Below are 18,291 nucleotides of genomic sequence, written 5' to 3'. Positions count from 1 at the left end.
AAGCTTCTTCCCTCTGTCTCTCTGTCCCAGAGTGAGCTACAAAACTGGGCGCAAACAACAAACATTGAGAGAATATTCAGGCAAACAGGTAGTTGCTCCCTCTTCTTGCTGTCAGTCTCCTAAAGACAAGGGTCTATATTGTGTTTTGTTGTCTTTAAGACTGTAGACCAAGGCTGGCTTTTCACAGTAGTGTTTTGACATCCTTTGCTTCAAGAACTGGGATTTCACTCAAATACACTACTTTATAAACTTCATGGTTGTATTTTACATTTATTTTTTGAAGTTCCTGCCTGTACATGTTTTATTCCACCCCCCCTTTTTTTTCTGTTTTTAGCCAGTGAGACCTGCAACGATTTCCACCCCATGTTCTTCACCCATGACAGATCATTTGAGGAGTTCTTCTGTATCTGCATTCAGCTTTTGAACAAGACATGGAAGGAAATGCGGGCAACTTCAGAGGACTTTAACAAGGCAAGAAAAAGGGCAGGGTGGGAATAACTGGGCAGAATGGTGAAGCAATGCCATATATTCTTCCCTAGAGGCACAGGGATTTACTAATTCCCATCTGCTGAAAGCCTAGAGATTTATCTCTTTGGATGCTTTGCACATCGGGATGCCAGCATTTAAAAAGTTATGGATAGAGGATGGGAGATGTAAGGAGGTTCATAGACCTTTTTCAGTCATGTTGCACTGCAGACTACGAGACTAAAATCCTGGCTTGAGGGGAAATTCTGCCTTTTTATGTTAGCAATATTATGCTGAAGTGCTGCAGCCTCCAAGGTTGTAAATAATGCAGAGAGAGTACTGCAGTGATAATTCTGTGCATCCCTTTCATTTCATGTGAGCGCTAAAGTGATGAAATATTCAAGAATGGACACAATCATGACAGAGTGCTGTGCAGTTTAGCCTGATAAAACAAAAACAAAAAAACAAACAAACAAAAAACCCAAACCACAAAAAAAACCCAATCCAACTGATCAACAAAAAGAAAAAATCAAAAAACCACAAACAAAAAAACAAACCACAAAAAACCAAACCAAAACAAACAAAAAAAAAAGCATCCTCAAAACCAGTGAAATAAAAATTCAACCTAAAAGCTCCTCAGTAAAAATTCTGGAAGCTTCAACCAATCTTCTGACACTCAAAAAAGCAATAAAGAACAGGTCTGTCTCAGTGGTCCTTAGACATCCAATTTTTACCCAATTTACCATGAGTCTGAACAGTTTCTCTGGCATTTTATAAGAATGGCAAATTCATGCTTTTATGGCCAGCTGTCATCCTTATTTTTATCGGGATCCTCTGGCTGGATCTTGAGCCTCTCCCTGGAAGCTGTTGGTTTTAGAACTGTTGGTTGGGAATGAAAAAGTGAGCACTTAGGAGTGCTCTGAAGTCACCAGACTCAAATGTTATGTTAGAGTCAGTAGGAATGATCATGGCTGACTTTTAATTGGAACTGTCTAGTATTGAAGTGGTCCCAATGTCCATTTTCTACTTCAGAGTGAAGGTGAATTTTTAGGTCGCAGTGAGGAATAACCTTGGTTGAGTTCTTTCACGCAAGTTAGTTGGCAGCACCAGCAGAGCCCTGGCTAAAGAGAGAAAAGAAGTCCAATATCCACGCTGTTGTAGCTAGATTTGTTCTCACATGGAATTTCTGACATGCTTCCCCTCTTTAATGATCCAGGAACACAGAAGGAGCAATAGCAAAATAATTCACTGAACCATATAGAGTTGCTAAAATCAAGACCTTAAAAAGCAACTTTATAAAGACTAATTCATAATATGTGGTTGTTTTAAATAAATGTATTAACAGCTGCCTATTACTTGCAGGCCTTCTATCTCAGTAGAAGAAGGATTTGTCTACATAATTTCCCACAACTTGAGTTGAAAAATTATTAGCAATCCTAGGGAATTCAGATAAAGAATGGTTCCATTTCCGGCACCAGCCCAGGTCACCCTAAAAGGAAATTAAAGAAATTTACATTGCAGTGTTAGGCGTTGTGGAGGTTCATAGGACATCAGGGAGTTTTTTTGTCTGATATGACTAGTTTGCTACTCGTGCTTTCTGTTGCTGATAGTCCTGTGACTTCACCTAGCAGGGTCAGTAACATTGGCATTGTGTCTTACTGCATGTGTCATTGATGACATGGGCAGTTCTTAACTCTGTGGGGCAAATCTGAAACATTTGCCATTGGGCTTACCAGGGGTTGTGTCTGGTGGTGGCACTGTGCTGCATGATCCTGAACCCAGGATCTCTGCCTGCAGAAATCACTCTTGATTTTGTAACTGTTTCTGTAAAGGGGAGGGAATGCTAAGTTCTTGAGTCTCTCATTTCTAACACTTCTCTAATTATGTTTTGCTTATCTAAATCCTTTCTTAGAGTCATAAGGAAATTCTTGTGCTCTTATCCACTTCAAATGATGTGTGGTGATGATGTGAATTACTCAGCTGATAAACATCTGAAGGGATCTGTGAGTGAAGCAAACTGTGTTCTTGTGTGGGCTTGTGAAGCACTTGAGGGTTTGTGGGGGCTGACACATTACATGGTGGTACCCAAGGTTTACCCATCTGCTTGGTGGGAGACAGCAGCCAGAGCAGCCCATGGCTTTACCAAACTAAACACCTCAATTTTTCATCCTTACCTGGCAAGAGGCTTTGGTTAGTGTCAGTGTGCATCACAGCATGTTAGTGTTCTGTGTGCATCTTCCCTGCACACTAAGGGTACCCATTTCTGTGCAGTCACTTTTGCAAACTTGGCAGGCAAGGGCCACATGGGCCTGGAGAGCATTCAGCCTGCTCTTTCAGAGGTGAACAGGGAGAGACCAGACCTCACAAGAAGCAGTAATTTCCTTGTGAGAAAAAAAAAATAAATCTTCCATCTTCTCTTTGTGTTACTATTTTTCAGTTTCAATAACTTGATTGTCATGGTAGTGTATAAAACACCACTTTGTTATGGTTTACTATCCCCCTGCCTGATGGAATCATTTTATTCCTTTCTCTGTCCCTTCCTTCCTTAAAACCTCCAAAGCAAAATTAGACACTCTCACTATATTGATTGGTAACTCTTGAGACCTGGACATTCTGCTAAAAAATCTAGACTGCTTGCTTTGATATTTAATCATAATTGAAGAAAAGGAACTTTTTAGTTTAATTTCAAACTTTTGATTAATCACAGTAACTTGTACACTGAGGGTCCATAGGAGGTCTGTGTACACATACAAGGAATTATTTTCTCCTCTTTGAATTGGGGAATGACAGGCTCAAAAAGAGGCGAGGTGATTGAATTTCCCCTCAGGTTTTAGTGCCAACTCTCAAGGGTTCTTTATGCGCACATTAAGACTTCCTTTTGATGACAAAATGGCATACTGTGCCATTGTGGTTCTTCAGTTTATAGTGTGGAGATTCCACATAGGTTTGTTAATTTTTAAACTTTCAAAAATAATTAAACCAGCACTTTGCTCACAGTTGGAAGAATTTTATGGTATTTTAGTGAGACATTTATGATCTCATGCTTTATCCAATTCTTATTCATTAAAAGACACACATTTTGTCAACTCTTGCATGAGAAAAAGTCCTTTGATGTCTATGGTGATAGTATGACACTCTCAGACCTAAAACCCTTTATTCAGTCTATCTATGTACTAGTAGACGTCTGAATAGAATAATTCAGACAGACAGCTAAGCTTATATTATGCCTTTGTAACATTTTAAGACATGCATAATTCATGTTTTGTGAGTTTCCTAGAGAAATTAAGATGCAGTTGTATAGATAGACATGCAAGTGGCGACAATTCTATTTGAAACCTTTTTGGTTTTATTTGAGCCTACAGATGATCAAAGGACACTTTACAAGTTTTTCCAAAGTCATTTGTGAGCAGGCAGCATGGTTTATGGTTTTGAAAATATAATCTCCAAGCTTTACATACTTCTACATGTTTTATTAAAGCAGAAGAAAATGTTGTGTATTGATTTTTGGAGTCAATGCCGACTGTAAGAAAGCTGGCTGAGTTATCTCACATCCAGCATCTAGAAACCTTCATCAGCAGCCTGCCCATTTAAGTAGATGCCCATCAGTCAGATTTCCATCCCGTAGGGAACACCCTACACTCTGCCTAGGGTAATCAGACTCTGCTGCCCCACAGACTGAGAAGTGCTTAAATTGGTTTGGGGTTTATTGGTTTTTTATAACAAAATGGTAGGTGGAATTCAAAGTACCTGCCGGACAGCAAAATTCCTCCCATGGGGCCAAATGAAAGCATACTCCCAAAGGAAAAGTTTTTGTTGATCCCCATTAGATATACTTTAGTAAATGCACCTGGATTGCCCTAATGTGGATTTACACTGCGATTGCTATCTCTTTAGTGGTCTTCTTGTAAAGTATACATATTGTTTCTTGGGCTTCAAGGAAACAGCAAGTAGGACATTGAATAGGGGACAAGATTATCCCCTTAACTCTGTTTTCCAGAGATTTCAGTCAGCTGCTTTTTGTAGGTTTGAAGTTCATATGCTAATAGGAGGAAGGGTGAGCAAATGGATTATTTTAATTGCAGCCAAAACTTGTCTTATTCAACCTGCAGAACAGAATGAGCAATTTGCTAATTCTGTACCTAGTGTTGTACCATCTTAAAAAAAACGGATTAAGAGTAAAAATAACTGTCTCCAGTCCCAGTGTGGAAGGAAAAAGACAATTTTTTTTTTCCTTGGCTAGCAGGGTGTTGAAGCTGCATTATAGAGAAAGGGCACAATGTGGCTACTTTTATTAGTATTTGCATAATTGTTGGGTTTTAGATGATCAAAAATGACTGCTCATAACAAGATGCAGATTATCATTCCAATGTGGCTGAATTTAATTTGGAAGAACCAAAACTGCAAAAATTGTAAGTACTTTGATATAAGGTGCTTGAAAACAAAATTCACTGCATTTACTAAAACTATAGGTTTGAGGAATAGGAAAATGGGATAAGGCTGGCTAATGATGCTGCCAATGCATTTTTCTTCTTACTTAGAGATTTAGTTAATTTGCCCTCTGGACATGTGCTTGAAATCATTGTGGTATAAAACATGAGCTTTTAAATGTTTTGTGGAAACGTATTTTGTAAAAAGAATATGTAATAATGTTACATAATATAGAAGAAGAAGAAGAAGAAAATACTTTTTAATAAGAAAAATATTCTCAGAACCTCAAAAAAACTGGTTTCAGCATTTAGCTAGTATCCATTTCACAGTGGCAACCTGCTGAGGAACTGCCCTTGTGGTATCTGGCTATTTCAGGGACACACCAAGCTGCAGCACTGGATCCCCCTGCAGCAGGGGGGGTCTGCTCAGCAAGATGATAAAACATGTCACTGACAGGCATGCACATAACAAACTGCCTTTGTGGTGATCAGAAGAGTAGACATTGTTCACAGCAGCAACAGATGCAAACAATAAATGCCCTACGTGAGTCCTGTAATTAAATAGCAAAGCAAACACAGAGGCATTTGATAACCACAAAAGATGTTTATGGCTCATGCTCAGGCTCTGCGAACATTTTTCCTTGCTCACTGACAAGATAACAAAAAAGGTAACCAGGCGTAACATAAAAATGAAAAATACCATTTCCTTCCTCGGTGGAGGTTTGGAAATGCCATGCCACAGGTTTCTCAGCTTCTCTGGTGCTGTTGTGTTTTTGGCAGCTGTAGGGATGAATAACTGGGGAAGGCTGGGCTCGAAATATGACTAAGTGTTCAAGGACAGGCTTTTAAGAAGCAAACTACTGTGAGCTGTGGTTTGTGTGAAAATGTGTGGTGGGCCAAGCCCACTACCAGGTAATGTGAGTTACCCATGAGGAAGCAAAGGCTTAGGGGGTCATTTTCAAAGGGTCAGAGCAACAATGTGGCAGAGGAGTTGTCACCAGTTTTGCTGGGTCCACTGCAAACTGGGGAGACTCGAGAAGCAGACTCGCATAGCTCCTGTCCAAAATGCCCCCTCTGGCTGCAACCTCGTGGTCCTAATACTAGTCCTTGCCATGGCAGCTCTGTGCCTGACCTGGAAGTGATAGGGCTTTGCCTCACTCCTGTGGGAGCAGCAGGTCCCCAGCATGCTCGAGTGATCCCCTCTAGTGGCACTAACAACATTCTGCGCTTTTCTGCTCCTTGCCGGCTGGCCGAGTCTTGATAAACCTCACTTAACGGGAAGGAGGCAAAGGCACCCAGAGCTGAGGAGCCTTGGCAGTGAAGAAGCTGCAGGGTCAAAATCAGAACCAGGATGTCTGGCCACGTGCTCCAGCCTCCTCCATCGTCCTGCCACAGATGCAGTAGCAGCTGCAGCCCAAAGGGGTGCTTTCCTCTCTCTCTGCCATTCTTTCCCCTGACCCAGCTGCACAGGGGCACTTGGAGAAGGACTGCAAATGGTAGCTTCAGAAAATGAAAGAAGCATTACCTCAAACAAGAGAAACAGTAATTCAGACAAACTTGAAAGTAAAATCCTTTGGTCAGTCTTTAAACCTGTTTGTCACCTCCTTTTCAATACACTGAAAGAAGAAAGGGATGGTAAATAGCTCTTCACAGATGCCCTCCAAAGCATTATTGTTTTCCTATGGGTCTGAAGCAGCTGAATTTAACTTCTTTTGGGAGAACCTTTGGAAGGCTGTTTTGTTTGGATTTTACTGTTGGGAAATACCAGGCTAGTGGAATGATTGCACCTCTCTGTTAGCTTTATTGCACCTTCCCTTGAGAATGCTTTGTTTATATCACTCAGGGATATTGCAAATAAATTATTCTCACATAGAATGAATTCAGTATTCCCCGGGCTGGGGCAGATTAGCACAAATTAAATCCCACATTTTCACACCTGAGGCCAATAGCACTTTATTAACTTTTATTGGAAACAGATAATTGCTATAAATATATCGTATCATTAATTGTGAAATGCATGAATTTATAAAAAAATTTGTGGCAATTAGCATTTTGCAAGTCTGCTCCATAGATTATAGAGAAAATGAGACTTTTTCATTGAAGAAATTACTCCCTTCAAATATAATAGGAATATTTTAGAAAGCATAATTTGGGTGCAGAAAAATTGTCAGGTCTATTCCATCAATAACCTCTTCCTTCAGAATAGTCTTTTTAAAACAGTGCAGTTGAATGTGATGCAGAGAAAGCCTGTTTCAGACCTTTCCCTAGCATTTGGTCAGTGTTCCCTCTATGCTTTTTTGTGGCCTAGATATTCCAAATGTATGCCTTCATCAGCTGCTCACTTAGGAATGGCTCTGCTTAGTCTTCTCCGTCTCAGTGCATTTATCTCCACCTGTCAGATCTCCAAATGTGTCCCATAGCACTCATCTGCTGCTCCTGGCTGCAGGAACCTGAGAAGGGGTGTTTAAGATGCTGAAGAGGCATCTTTCCATTTACTGAGGCACCGGTCTGTAAAAATCATATTTAAGTATTCATACCCCAAAAAATCAGGGCTGTCAAGCTCAAAAGAATGGAACAACAGTATCACATTTTTAAATCTAGATGGTTGCATCCTTCTGAAAAATTTTCAGTCTGAACTAGCATTGTCAAGAATGCAAATACATTTAAAAAACTAATTTGTGAAAATTAAGCACTTAGACTGCATAATGAAGCAGTCTAACTTGCCTTTTTCTGCACTTTGTACCTTATGAACTATTTTTCCAGTTCAAAGACATTTTTCATTTGAAACAGTGTCTTTACTATTTCTTGTCTTTGCCACAAGGCTTTGGAACTCTAATAGTAGGGTCATATCCAGTTACAGGTGAACAGTCCTTCTCCAGTGATCACATATGCAATGATTTCATGAAGGGCATAGCCCTAAAAGGAAAATAATTTTCAAGCTTGATTTCTGTCCATTTATATGCCTGGATGGGTGCACCAACAAAGAGATGGATTCTTCAAGCCAAAAATCAAGGAAAGGGAACGACATCTCAACAAAACATTTGTTATTTAAAACAAGAAAATAGTGTGTTAGTGTAATCCATTCCTTGGCCAGCAGCTTGTCTTGTCCTTTCCCTAGTGTTTAAAGACTGTGTTGGTTTCAGCAGTGGAATATCTTATTTGTAGAAAGCCTAGCCATTGTAGGCAGAGGGGATTTTATCCCCCAGATTTCGAGTGAAGTCTGTGTGTTACTGTAGAATACATGCAGGTTTGTGTAACACCCTGGAGATGATAATTTTTAAAGCTGCTGGTACTTCATACTTTCAAAGCACTCTTCATTTTCATCTCAGTGGGTGCTGATCAAACCAATAAACTTTCTCAGCCTTCAAAAAGATGACTGAGTGGAAAGCCCTAAAACCAGAGGAGAAACACTGAGTGTAGGTTATCTGTGCTAACCGCTCTTTTTCTACTCCACAGAAACCCTTTGCACTGGAAAAAAAATGCTCAGTTGCATGTCGAGTGTGTTAGTCGTGAAGGGAAATGATATAACCTAACTGGAACTGTCACCAAAACAGCATATTTTGTGATATTGCCCCTGTCATTCCTGTCTAAAAGGGTGGATAATAATCAGATCCCAGGAACCACTCTTGTCTCTGTATTTTTATTTATTCTTTCTAGGATGTGTTTTTGTAGTACAGTTAAATCAGAGGTGCATGGCATATGGCTTTTTGCTGCATGAATTGCTGCTGATGTGAATGTCAGTGGGCATATAATACCAGATTTTCATTTTGTGAATCACAATGCATGGAATTCAGCCCGAGAGCTCCCCAGACTACAGACCTTATTATAGGCAAATAAAAAAGGGAAGGAAGGGGGGAGAGGTGATGTCTTGGATATTTTGTTTCAGTTGAAATGAGGTTATCGTGATGAATGATGCAGCTGACAATGAGATTTTTATAGCCTCTCTTGGAGTAGCAGAAGAGCTTGTATTATTGTTGGTTTGCTTTAAGTAATTGTAATCTAAATAGCACAGTGGTTGAAAAGAGCAGCAGAAATCTTTCATATGTGTCTCGTAAGCAAAGCCAGGGTGCTTATTTGTTTTTGTCTCATCTGTCCTTATCCACATGTCCTCCATTGTTTCCATCTTACGTCTCACGTATTGTCTTGATTGAGTATGTCAGTCACCATTAAAGAGGCGCTTGCCAGTCAGTGGCTGCTGCTGCCTGTCTCTATTTTTAGCACATGAGGTAACTGGCCAGCAGCTGACAAGCTGATCCTGCTACCCATGCACCAGTGTAAATTAAGGTTGGCTGTGATAGAGGCAGATGGGCGGGAGGGCTGCTGGAAGGCAGCATGAGAGGGAAGGAAAGGATGGTGTGTCGGTGCAGATGGGCTCTTCTCTCCTCTCCTTTACCCACATCAGCTACCTCAATCCACATCCACACCATGGACACTGGGCCAACACAGGTACCTGCTCTGCTGGCTCTCTGTGGGTTACCTTTATTAGGTGGTCACAGGTTAAACTGGGCCTTGGTGTGCCAGTGTGAGCTGTCCTCAAGTTCCCAGACACTGCATGAGAGGGAAAGTGAAGAAGGTGAGGGGTTTATCATGTCCTTTCTGAAGGCAGTGTTAGGTTTTGCCCCACAGAGTATTTGGCCTTGAGACCACAGCAGAGGCAGTTGTTATTTGGGATGGTAGTGAAGCTTAGACCTGTGAGCTTGGGTTCTGCCACATTTCCACTGAGAGCTAAATAGCTTACTGGGGGATGGAAGGTGCTGTGTGTGCCTCTGAAAGTGGTAAGGCTCTTTTTTCTTTGCCCTTTTCCCTCTTCACTGTAAATTTGAATAGTATGCAAAAAATCTTGTGGATTTATTGATGACTAAAACATAATTTATTGGGAGGTTCCATCCCAGTTCCTCAAGTTGCCTTTCTATGTTGGTCATGGTAAGCAGAGAAGCAAGGCCCCCAGCAATACATATGAAAGCTGAGGAATATCACCTTAAAAGCTCAGCACAGGAATGGAGACAGATTTGATCCCATGAAAGTATATCAACCCAAAAAATGGGGAGAGGCGAAGAAACAAATATCAGAATCCTTGAAAAAGACATTTGTGTAGATGATTAAAGATCTTGCCATCTCAGCTGAAGATTTTTGTGCCATGGCCATGAAACTGAAATGCTTAAGAACCAATCCTTGCATCAAGAATGTCAAGTCTGCTTTAAAAGACTTCTGTGAAAGTATCTGGAAAAACAGCTTTCACGCATGCTTTGAATTTTATGGCAATTTTTTTCTCTGAAGACTTGTCTTCAGATTTCAAGCATCAGTTTTCTGTCTCAGGGAAACTGATCAGAACCTCAGCAGGACGAGCTTAAAAATTGCAGCTCTATCCATTTTGCTTGACTAGTACATACTACCTAGAACTTTTGAGAGCCCAAAGGAAACTACAAACCTCATCATATCATTGTTACATTGTCAGCCTCTTCAGAAGCAATTGACCAGCCCTTCATAGTGAAAATAACATCTCTAAAGTCACCAAGTGGAAAAATGAAGCATCTTTGTTTTTGTAAAATCTGATGTGTGAGATAAAGAATGTAATCTTCTCATAGCTGTCAAGATTCTGAGATTCTTTCCAAAAACTCATTTTTATGTAAGCTAGGTTTCTGGAAATTGTTAAAGGACTGTTACCTTCCCTGGGGATCTGGAAGTTGTTAAAGGGCTGCAATCTTTCAAGTGATTTTCTTTTTTGATTTCATTGTCATATAACTGATACTTCTTCTTCTTCATTTTAAGGCCTATTTGTGATTTTTTTTTTTTCTGGAAGCTAGGACTGGACGCAGCAATCTTACTGAATTTCTCTCTCTGTTCCTTTACCTTCTCTCCATGATCAGTACTCCAATCTTCAACAGCATTTATTTCCCCAGACTTACTTTCCACCTGCCCTCTTCCCTTGGAACAATGGCATGCCTCATAGTACATCCACCTGCCTTAAGGAGGGTGTTAATGGCCTTTCGCACTTTCTAGCGGGGGACACCCACTGACTGCTTTGGGCAGCCACAATTGTCAAGACATCAGAGAAGATCCTTTCAGGTCATAGAATATTGGAAGCTAGTTGTTGGAGCCAGAATGGGTGTTATTGGCAGCTATGTATTTTCAGCAGTGGTAGAAAGCTGAAGGCCGCTGTTAAAATTGTAAAGTCAGAATTACACGCACACATGCATTTCTTCTTCCTAAAAATTGATCCATGCAGACAAAAAAGTCTTACCTCAGAATCAGTGGTATAAATACAACATTTTAATAATGATGGCAGAGAGCAAGATACTCTTTTATCTAGCCTAATTCTGCACACAGTAGACTTCAAAGTTTAATTTACTTAGAGAAAAGAACTGCCTCCACCAATCTGGGAGATGGACTTCAGGTAAAAGATATTTTATGTGCCATTTTGAAAATGGATTCAGTTATATGCACGGCCTGAAAGGCCCTTTGCTGTGCAAAATCTTTAAAGTACCTGGCAAAATCTTTAAACTCGTGGCTCTACTTTAGGAGAAAACAAAGAAAATATCTCCATAAAACTTATTTACCTTTGCATGGGTTAAGGGAGTTTTATTGCTTGATGCTTTTAAGCTCCAGAGAACAGGATGTTTCATAGCTGCTCAATTTGCTTTAGTTATTATAATTTGAAAGAGTTTGATGATTCTAATTTCCTTCTCTACGCTTCTTGATTTTAGTACTAGAGTAACACTTCAGTATCTTGTATTGATTTTTATGATGGCCAGGGTTTTGATATTAATTTCTGCAGATATTTTCTTTGATACTAAAAGCTGAGGATGGGTGACTGGCAAAGGAAATTAAGGATTCAGAAAGGCTAATTTCATGTTTTTCAAATATCGTTGTAGGTGCTTGCTTGTAGGATGGTCTCTGGGCTGATGAGTACCATAAATCACCAGTGCACCCTTGTGTGGTGTGGACTAACTGCACACTGGGTTGCATTAGCTAAAGCACAGCCAGCATGGCACAGGAAGGGATTACTTCCCCCAGCTTGGCCTTTATGAGGCAGCAACTGGAAGACTGTGTCAAATTTTCTCCCCTAGAAATGGGAGAAACTGATGAAATAGAGCTAGCTCAGCAAAAGTCTACCAAGATGATTAAGGAGGATGGAGCATGTGGAGTTCAAAGGGAAGGTGAAGGAACCAGGTTTGTTCATCCTAGAAAAGGCTGGATTCAGCATGGATCGAATTGTACTTTCTGCCATTGTTAGAACAAGAAGGATGAGGAGAAGATGCACGCCCTTCTCAGAAATACACAGAGATAGAATAGAGTCACAATGAAGAAAACTGTTAGTATGTAACGATAAAACACTCCCGACTATGGAAACTTGTGCAGCTCTTACACCAGTTGCATAGAGAGATTATAAAATCTTAATCCCTGGAGAAAAACAAAACTTGCCCCGAACTGCCCTGAGGAACCTGACTTAAGTATGAAATTAGCTTTGCTGTGTCTGCAGAACTCAATGCCCAGAACTGTCTAGCAACCTAAATTATTTTGTAGTTTTATGGGTAAAAACTACTTTCTCATGCAGTAGGATATCTTATCCAAATAGGAAGAAGTGGTAATTCATGTCATTAATCATCATTGAAACAAATTCAGATGGAGCATCAGCCAAGCTCATAAATTTTTCCTAATGTTAAATAAAGCATAAAAGATCATTGTGATGGATTCCGTGGCCCCTTTAAGAAGTCAGGCTTTCCCCATTAACTGCGGTGATCCCTTTAAAGTGGTTTTCACTTGTCTTAGCTCTGACAGCTGAGCTGTTACTACTCAGGGGCATTCAAGCCCCTTCAGAAACATGATGTTGAAAGCATTTCTTCAAAATTTTCTTGCCAAAATTTACAAAAGCATGTTTTACTAAAGGGTTACCACTGGCTATATGGGAGCACAGCTGACATGGTAACTTCTCTAACCACAATAACTCGTTAGCTCATTTGAACCCTTAATACTTAATACTTAAAGCAGGCAATGTGTGTAGAAGTTACAGAGCCATGTTTGGCTGCTAGTGGATTGGCTTTGGGGATGCTTGCTGTTTGTGGCTGCCTTGTTTGGGTTTTGGGGGTTTTTTTAAGTGCTTATCTTATACCAAAACCTTGTTTATGCTAAAGCTCCATTGCTTACAGGTTCTAGCTTCAGGTGCAAGCTGTCATTTCACCATCCCAGGAAGTTTCAGCACAGATTTATGACCAAAAGGAGAGCACCATTTAAATTGACAGAATATACAAAGGGTAAAAAAGGAGAGCAGAAAGGTGATGTTAAGTGATTTTTAGTAGGATAACAAGGATGTATAAATGATGTCTTCCTGCATGTTGCCTGAAAAGTTAGTGGTAGAGATGGGAACTTAGCCCACATGTCATTTGTCAGTGCTTTGATAACAGGACAATTATATCTTGGTTTCTTTTCTTGTATGATATGACACACAATTCCATTAGCAAGGAGACAATTTATTTCCCCTCTGTGGTGGAAGCATCTTCCACATTAAAGCAAAATATTTACCCTTTGTTTACATCCTTTAAAGGTTAAAGTAATTAAGTGGTTAGGTGCAGTGTTTGCTGCACCTTTGGTGTCAATGGCTGAAATGAAAATGTTTGGTAATTTGAGACAGTAACAAGAAGGATGAGGATAAACTGAAGAGATGGCATTCACACTGTCTTTTTATGCACAATCTCTCATGCACAGTTAGAAGCAGTAAAATTTGAGAGCAATTATGAGAGAACCAGAGCTGCCAGAAATAGCTTTTTTCCCCTCTCTCTTGAAATGTCCAGAAAGAATGCAGTCATAAATGACAAATTTAATAATCCACCAGTATTTACCAGTATGTGCACACATGAGCACAGAGTTGGCAATGCTTGCCAAGGCAAACCAGGGCACATTGTGCCCACAGTTAGCCCAGCACTGCAGCTGGCTTTGTGGGGATGGGCTTCTGTGGCTGCCACAGGAGTTAGAGACGCTCTGTATTGGGCAGAAAGTAAGACAGGACCTTGAGTATAGAAACCTGTATGTTCGTGGTGCCTGGCTCCAGCACAAAGCAGCAGTGCTAGTATTGCCAAGGAGAGACTATGCCTTGGCCTTTCTGGAAAAAAGTTCCCCGCTGTCCAGATGTGAAAATTAGTTTCTGGCTAACACAGAAATGTTGAGTGCCACTTGAAAGGACAACAGCTCAGGTGTGGAAGGCAGCCAGACCTCACTGCAGGCTGTGGCTCAGGTAGAAAGGTTGTCCACAGTGACAGTATTTAAAAAAAGAGTTATAAAAAAGCTTCCAAAAGAGTTGCATGCTACAAAGCAAAGCTATTCTGATTAAACTGATAATTTTAAAATAAAACAGCTTCAGAGAAACCAAGAAAACCAGCAAATCCCTTCTCTCTGTTTTTCCAGATAGTACAAAGTGTTATTGAAAAAAAAAAAAAAAAAGGATGTTAAAAATCTATTTATAAATCAAAAGAAGAAAAGCAGGCAAAAATTTGTACAAGCAGCATTAAGCTGCAAAAATTTTCCTTGGACACATTGCAGTACCTTTTCAAAGCAGCATATGGGGTTTATTCTGGTGACTCTAATTTTAACATGAATGGGAGTCACGTGGAATACTCCTGGCATACGGCTTTGAAAATATATCCCTGCATGATTAAGGAAGACTGAAATATTTTTAAACATCTATTTTTATTTATTTTAAAACCAATTCTGAAATGTTTTTAAAGGAAAGCATTAATGGAATGAAAATGGTCCAACCCTGAACAAAGCAGTAATGTAACAGGTAGAAATACTACTGGCTTAGCCCTGTAGATAGATTTGTGTTTCAGAGGCTGAGTAATGAAGAGCGAGGAAAACTTGGAGTTTGTACCCACTGTTGCAACTGCCCCTGCCTTGCTTGGCCTTTATGAATTTGTCTCTTCATTTGGAAGATGAAGTAATCATTCCACCTACCATGTGCAAAGAGCAGAGGGTTCAGCAAAGACAGTATGAGGTGGGACTTGTCTCTGCGATGGCAATTGCCATGCGGCAGTATTGATAGCATCTTCAGCTCGGGGATGATCAAGCCTGAAGAAATATGTACTCTGAAGATCAATTAGAGAGAGGCTCATTAGCGGGAAGGAAGTTCTGAGCAGATGCAACAGCCCTGACAAAGTCAGCCAGAACGCTGATAGAGCTGGGCCTGGTGTGTGGGCTGAATGTGAAGCAGGGTTGCTGCAGGGAGGTTCGGAGAGTCCTTTCTGACAGCCGGTCCTTCCCACCCATCTTCAGAGAAAGCAGTCTTAACAGCTTCTTGAAATGTTTTGAAAAGGATAAACAGAAAATGTCCATAAAACCATATTGATGAATACAGACATGAGCATAGTGAGGAGTATGGACAGTCATCTGGTGTCCTTCTAAAGATGCCGAGAAAGAGGAAAAAATTAATTTTCATTTTCTAATACTTTTTTTTTTCTCACTTTTTTTAAACAGAGAATGAAAGGTTGGTTTTTATAACTTTAGTTTTGTGAAGGCTGCTGCTTCAGTGCTTGAGGATCTCCTCTGATTGTTTTCAATACCTTACTGCCTGTCTGCCTAATATTTATCTATCTTGACATCAGAGACACGTGAAAAAGGAAGTTGCCTGCCTTTTTTCACAAAATCTTCACCAGTGATATCATGATGCTGGGCTCACCTGTCCTTTTTATCTATTGACTTTGAGTGGAGTTTCTCCGGTCATTCGAACAGAGTTGCCACTTTCCAGACTTAAACATGAGATGAAACAGGCAGCATAAAGAAAGAGTATTTATGCCAGCTTTATTTAAGCAAGGCACTTCATTTAAGCAAGGCTATTTATATAGTGAGGTTATTTATGCTGCATTTGGCTGTGAATGGGCGTGTGTGGGCACGCTTCTGTTGTGCATGCGACACGTGTTTGGGGTTTGTATATTTGGCTGCACATTCCCATGTACAGGGATTGAAAAAGTGGCTGTTAGTGTCTCTGAGAAGAGGATGTTTGCAAAGCCCAGCTCGGGGAGATCTTGAAATCCTCGGGAACAGATGCCTGCTGCCAGAGGCTGACACAGAATAGAAGCATCAGTAGCTCATTTTGTGTGCTCCGAATTACCTTATGAGGGTGTGGATGGAGCGTATTGCCCTTTCTAGCTGAAGTTAAGTGCAGGCTTGAAATAGCTCCATGGTAAACAGCCCTGACTGTTCATTCAGCTTATGTGAGCATTCCTGCATGAGGTGGAAGCATACAGAACACATTCTTCTCAGGAAAATTTGTTTTGTGCTTGCTGGACCTGGAAACTGGTCTTGTGTTTTCTGTTTTTCACCTTAGCCGTAGTCTTGGCAATCCCTTTATGCACCACCAGAGTCTTCTGACGCTTATTCTTCCATGCAAGCCTGGAATGCAAAAGAAGTGCTAAGGGGATGGGAAAAACATGGATTGGCTCTCATCAGCAGCTATTAAAATAATAGTCTGAAGATCCTTCAGCAGCAGCTGGGAAGGTGAACCAAGGCAAAGATAGCTCTGTAATTGAGTTGTTTTCAGTGTACTCTTTCTAAACATCATCAACTAGCATTGTCAGTCTGGCCTTAAAGGTGCACAGTTACAGCAATACAGTTCTCTCCGAAATCTGCTGGGTGTCTGATTGTTACTCTTAAATAACATACAGCAGAAGCTTTTAAAATTAAAACACACACATAGAAAACTCTTTTCAATAAAAATCTCATTTCTTTTTCCAGAATGCGTAGACAAGTAAAGACTGGGTTTATAGAAATCCAGAGATGTTTGCTAGCATCATCCATTGTGACAGTCTTAAGGGTCTGTTGGATAAAACCCAAAGCCCATGCTTCAGGTCTCACACTACTAATCTCTTCTCCATTAGCAAGGGAGAGCATGAGTTTTGTGTGAACAGATTTAATCTTCCTGTGCAGCAGATGTGCTGACACATGGGTTTCTCTAGTCAATGGGGTAAATAATCTTCTGTTTAAGTAGTTCCTAAGCACCTATTTGTGTAATTAACATATTAAAAAACTCATGCATCATTATTTAAACAGTGAGCCTTGACAGTGTCAGACTGAGTTCAGATAACTGAGACAGGTGACTTTTTCCTTTATTTTGTCCATCCTATTGTACTTTGGTTTTGTTAAAATCAGAAAAGCTAAAGAAATCGTTCTGTTTCCATTTCATATGATTGAGTAGAGATTTAACTACCATCTTCTAGAAGAAGAAAACAACAGTGCACTAATGAATAAGATGGAGGGGGAGCATGCATGCCTGTAAGAGAGGCAAGACCGAGCACCTAAGGGGCATAATTTGTTTCAACAGTGTTAGTACAGTGTACATTCCACAGTGCCCATCCTTAGGAGAACCAAGCATTAAATGGAAGTCTCAGACTGCTTAGATTGAAGATAAACCTGGCTGCTGTTGCTTGTTTGGCAGCCTGCGCAAAGCATGAGCTGGAGAAGTAGCTAAAGATGGAAGGTAAAATGCTGCAGTGATGTGAAATTGTTCTGTCCTGGCCATGTGTACTCCAGACAGAGTGATTGAATGAGAGAACTGAGATTACAATGACATGACTGAAAATGCTCTCGGTATGTTCCAAAGGGTTTTGATACAAAATGTTGATATGCATTTGAACAATGTAGGCAAAGGAGGGAGCAGGGAAAATCCTAACCCCGACAGTGGATGAAGAACATGTGATAGATTTGGCACATAGTGCTTATATGGTCTGACTCTACTGAAAATTTTAAAACTCACAAGGTGATTTCTGAGCCTCTTGCAGTTTTGTATTTAAGAGTGCAATGTGAGGAATCCTGAAGTTGATGATGTGTACTGTGAAACCTTCTGCTGTCTACTGTCTGGATTTATTATAATTGATTTGAAATTTTTCAGTGCCCTCTCATGCTCTATGACTGCAATGTGTGTTTGAAATGGCAAGACTTAAAGGTTGCAGACAGCTGTGGGGGCTTGTGTATTTTAAGGGCTTTTTTAATATGATAGCTATCCAAAGACAAACTGTGATTGTATACGACACTGCCGCCAAACCTAAACATCACTTGAGGTTGTTTGTCTGCTGTACCCACTGTCAAGGTTAGAAATAGTTTTCTTTTTTTTTTTTCTTTGTGCATGTATCAAAAACTATGCAACTCCGAATTTGTTCACTGTGACAGAATAATCTTCCTCTAAGGAACCCAGTTTTTCTTTCTTCCTTTTTCAAACTAGATTTCTTATATGCAGTTGTGGTGCTTTTCTTATTTTTGTTTAGTTGGTTCTTTGGGTTTTGTTTTTCTAAGATGTGGATATTTTGGATCTGTATCAAAGACAAGGCATTTCAGATCTTCTTGGAGTTAACATCGGAGGTGCAAATAGAGCCCACAGTCATGTTGTCTAGACTAGGAAGTCTCCTTTCACTGCTCA

The 18,291-nt window shown here is 40.2% G+C and overlaps 1 protein-coding gene across 5 annotated transcripts in view; it reads left to right on the top strand.

Moving 5' to 3' along the window:
- The window catches only part of ELMO1 (engulfment and cell motility 1), a 304,600-nt gene that overhangs the window by 200,386 nt on the left and 85,923 nt on the right, over nucleotides 1-18,291 (top strand). For all 5 annotated transcript variants that reach the window (XM_030231869.2, XM_050971394.1, XM_050971395.1 and 2 more), the window contains one exon: nucleotides 335-471. In XM_030231869.2, the coding sequence (XP_030087729.1) occupies nucleotides 335-471 (137 nt within the window). The remainder of the gene's footprint in view (nucleotides 1-334; nucleotides 472-18,291) is intronic.

This window comes from Serinus canaria, chromosome 2, assembly GCF_022539315.1.
Source record: "Serinus canaria isolate serCan28SL12 chromosome 2, serCan2020, whole genome shotgun sequence".
NCBI classification, from domain to species: domain Eukaryota; kingdom Metazoa; phylum Chordata; class Aves; order Passeriformes; family Fringillidae; genus Serinus; species Serinus canaria.
Note: the sequence above shows the minus strand (reverse complement) of the source record. Positions and strands in the feature narration are given on the sequence as shown.